The sequence below is a fragment of the Orycteropus afer genome, unplaced genomic scaffold, assembly GCF_000298275.1.
Source record: "Orycteropus afer afer isolate SDZICR_OR568_19922 unplaced genomic scaffold, OryAfe1.0 scaffold00355, whole genome shotgun sequence".
In the NCBI taxonomy this organism is placed as follows: domain Eukaryota; kingdom Metazoa; phylum Chordata; class Mammalia; order Tubulidentata; family Orycteropodidae; genus Orycteropus; species Orycteropus afer.
Window position 1 is genome coordinate 1,624,835 of NW_006921942.1, and position 2,573 is coordinate 1,627,407.

Consider the following 2,573-nt stretch of genomic DNA (forward strand, 5'->3'; position numbering starts at 1 on the left):
TACACCTGCAGGAGAAATGACCTGTGTGCCCTGTGAAAGTTCTTCTTGAGATCTAACTCCCCTCCCTCTAGCTGCAACCTTAGCCCCTTTCCTCCTTCTCTTGCTTTTGAGGGGGGTAATCTGGAGGTGGATTTGGGAATGAGATTAAGGGCCTATCACAGGGAGTGGAAGGGACCTTTGGAGTCTCCCCCTAGGGCTCCCTGGAGAAGAGAGGCTCGGGGTCCAGGAATGATGCTATGCTTAAGAATCAGATTGCCTAGAACAGACTCAATGTCAGATATTCTGGGTATTGATAAAGGCAGCCTGGGTTCAAGCTCCAGTTCTCTTCCACACAAGGGAGCCTCAGAAAAACCCCAGGTAACATCGCAACCACTTTCCCTGCAGGTGGGACTTTGGGCAAAGGATTTGCACCATTCACCATCCCCAGAACCCCTGGTTGATAAGGCCCAGACAGGCAGTCCCACAGAGTCAGGAGGACAGTGCCACACATTTTGGGGGTGCCAGCTTCACTCACAGGGAGAGTCTGGGTTAATCTAGCCTGGGCATTGCACACACAGCCAAACTCTGGGCTTCTAGCTGCTAGTCTAGGGCCATGGTATCACTTGCCCAGGGGCACCAGACTCTGGCCCTGGTGCCCCGGCCCTACAGCCCCCTCCCTGCCCACCAACACTCCTGCCTCCCTCCCTCCCCCACTGGCGCTCAGCAGATCAATGCTGCCTTTGCTGACAGCTGAGAATTGAGCTTGCCTTCCCGCCCCCTCCCCCTCCCCTCCCGTTAGGCTCTGTCCCCCGAGATCCTCCCCTAGGAAGAGTTTGCTGCGGAAGCGCTTCACCCTGGGGCAGGGCCTGCAAAGGGAGTGGCTCCTGGCCGCTGCTTTCAGCTGGGGAGGAGGAAAAGAGGATCGGGAAACCCAAATCTGTGCAGTTCTGGGAGGGCTAAAGGGAAAGCCACCCCCCACAGCTAGAGAGAGGGAGGGAGAGAGGGAGAAAGGGAGATGAAAGTCAGGCACTAAGAACTTCCTAGAGGAGCGCCCTCTTTTTTTTTTTTTCTGGGTGGGAGTCTGTGGGCATTTGAGGAGGAGGTGTCCTACCACCAACACTCGTTCAGAGTTCACCTCCCAACACCCCATCTTCCCTGAACTGGTTGTCTCGGCTGGGAGTGAGGCAAGGGGGCTGCTGCAGCTTGGATAGAGAGTAGGTCCATTCCATCTGGGCCAAGTGGCCTAACTGGTGGGCTCTTCCTCTACCATGATGAAGAGAGTGGTGGTGGGTGGTGGAAGGAAAAACAGACACACCTGAGGCCCACTGGGCTGCACACACCCTGACACCATTTCATAGCTCTTGGGCACCAGGCCTTCAGGTAAGCACAGAGGAGCTCTGGTGGCGTAGTGCCTAAGGCATTTGACTGCTAACCAGAAGGCTGGTGGTTCAAACCCACCAGCTGCTTCTTGGAAGGAAACTAAAAAAAACATTGCCCAACCTTCCTTTCAAGGAGTGGCTGGTGGGTTTGAACCGCCAGTCTTCTGGTTAGCAGTCAAATGCCTTAGGCATTACACCAACAGAGCTCCCTTGGAAGGAAGGTTGGGCAAATCACTTCCATAGAGAGGCAGCCTTGGAAACCCAGGGAGAGGTCCCTATGAGTCGGGATTGACTGGACGGCAGTGAGAGAGAGAACTGCAGTATACCTGTGTATACCTCCAGCTATATACACTTGCCACACCCCAAACAACCAAAGGGCATGACCCCACTGGGGTACACCTCATCCCTTGCACCACACGCACCATGGCACAGACTCTGCAATTCTAACTTCACAGTGCATCTACAATGCGCCCACGCCCCCCACCTTCGTTGACTCAATCCCTACCGCTTTGCAGAGCGCAGCCACTCACTGCACACATAACTAGAAACCACTCCAACCATTCACACCTAAACTCCACAGGACACTGCGTCCATCCACCGCCACGGCCACGACTCCACCACATTCAACGCCCCACTTTTCACAAACACACCGCAACCTGGCCTTCAGGTACACCTCTTCCACACATGCACACACACTGCCTCCACGCAGCTGCGCACCCCACTTGCACACGCCCAGCCTCCCGGCCCGGCGCGCTGCCCCCGCCACGCGGTACTAGCCAAGCAAACGACTCGGCAGCCCGTGCACCCTGCCGGGCCGCTTTCTCCACGCCCGTCCCCTCCCTCCTCCTGGCCTCGCTTGCAGGCTCCCTCCCGATTTGGGAAGGCGGCCGCGGGGCGGGCGGGGGCGGGCGGGGGAGGAACGGGGCGGGGGAGGTTGACATGTGAGCGGCGCGCAGGCGGCAGGTGGAAAGGCGAGCGGCATGGAGCGCGTAATAAGAGAGTTGGAGTCGGAAAGAGCCGCCCCAGTCACCGGGGAAGCGGGCGGTCAGTGCGGGCTCCGGCGGCCCCCAGGCTCCGAGCGCCCACCCCCGGCCCCGGCCCGGCCCTGGTTCGGACCCTAGCCCCCGCCTTTCGCGCCTGCCCCGGGTCGCCTCACCGACTCCGGGTCCGAGCCATGCTCCTCTGAGCGCCCGGTGCGCCCCCGCCCCGGATCTT

At 59.0% G+C, this 2,573-nt stretch overlaps 1 protein-coding gene across 1 annotated transcript in view; it reads left to right on the plus strand.

Moving 5' to 3' along the window:
* Positions 1 to 2,338: 2,338 nt before the first annotated feature.
* KCNQ4 (potassium voltage-gated channel subfamily Q member 4) overlaps positions 2,339 to 2,573 on the plus strand; it is a 71,391-nt gene continuing 71,156 nt past the window's right edge. Inside the window, exon 1 of the mRNA XM_007952709.2 lies at positions 2,339 to 2,466. Within this exon, the coding sequence (XP_007950900.2) occupies positions 2,339 to 2,466 (128 nt within the window). The remainder of the gene's footprint in view (positions 2,467 to 2,573) is intronic.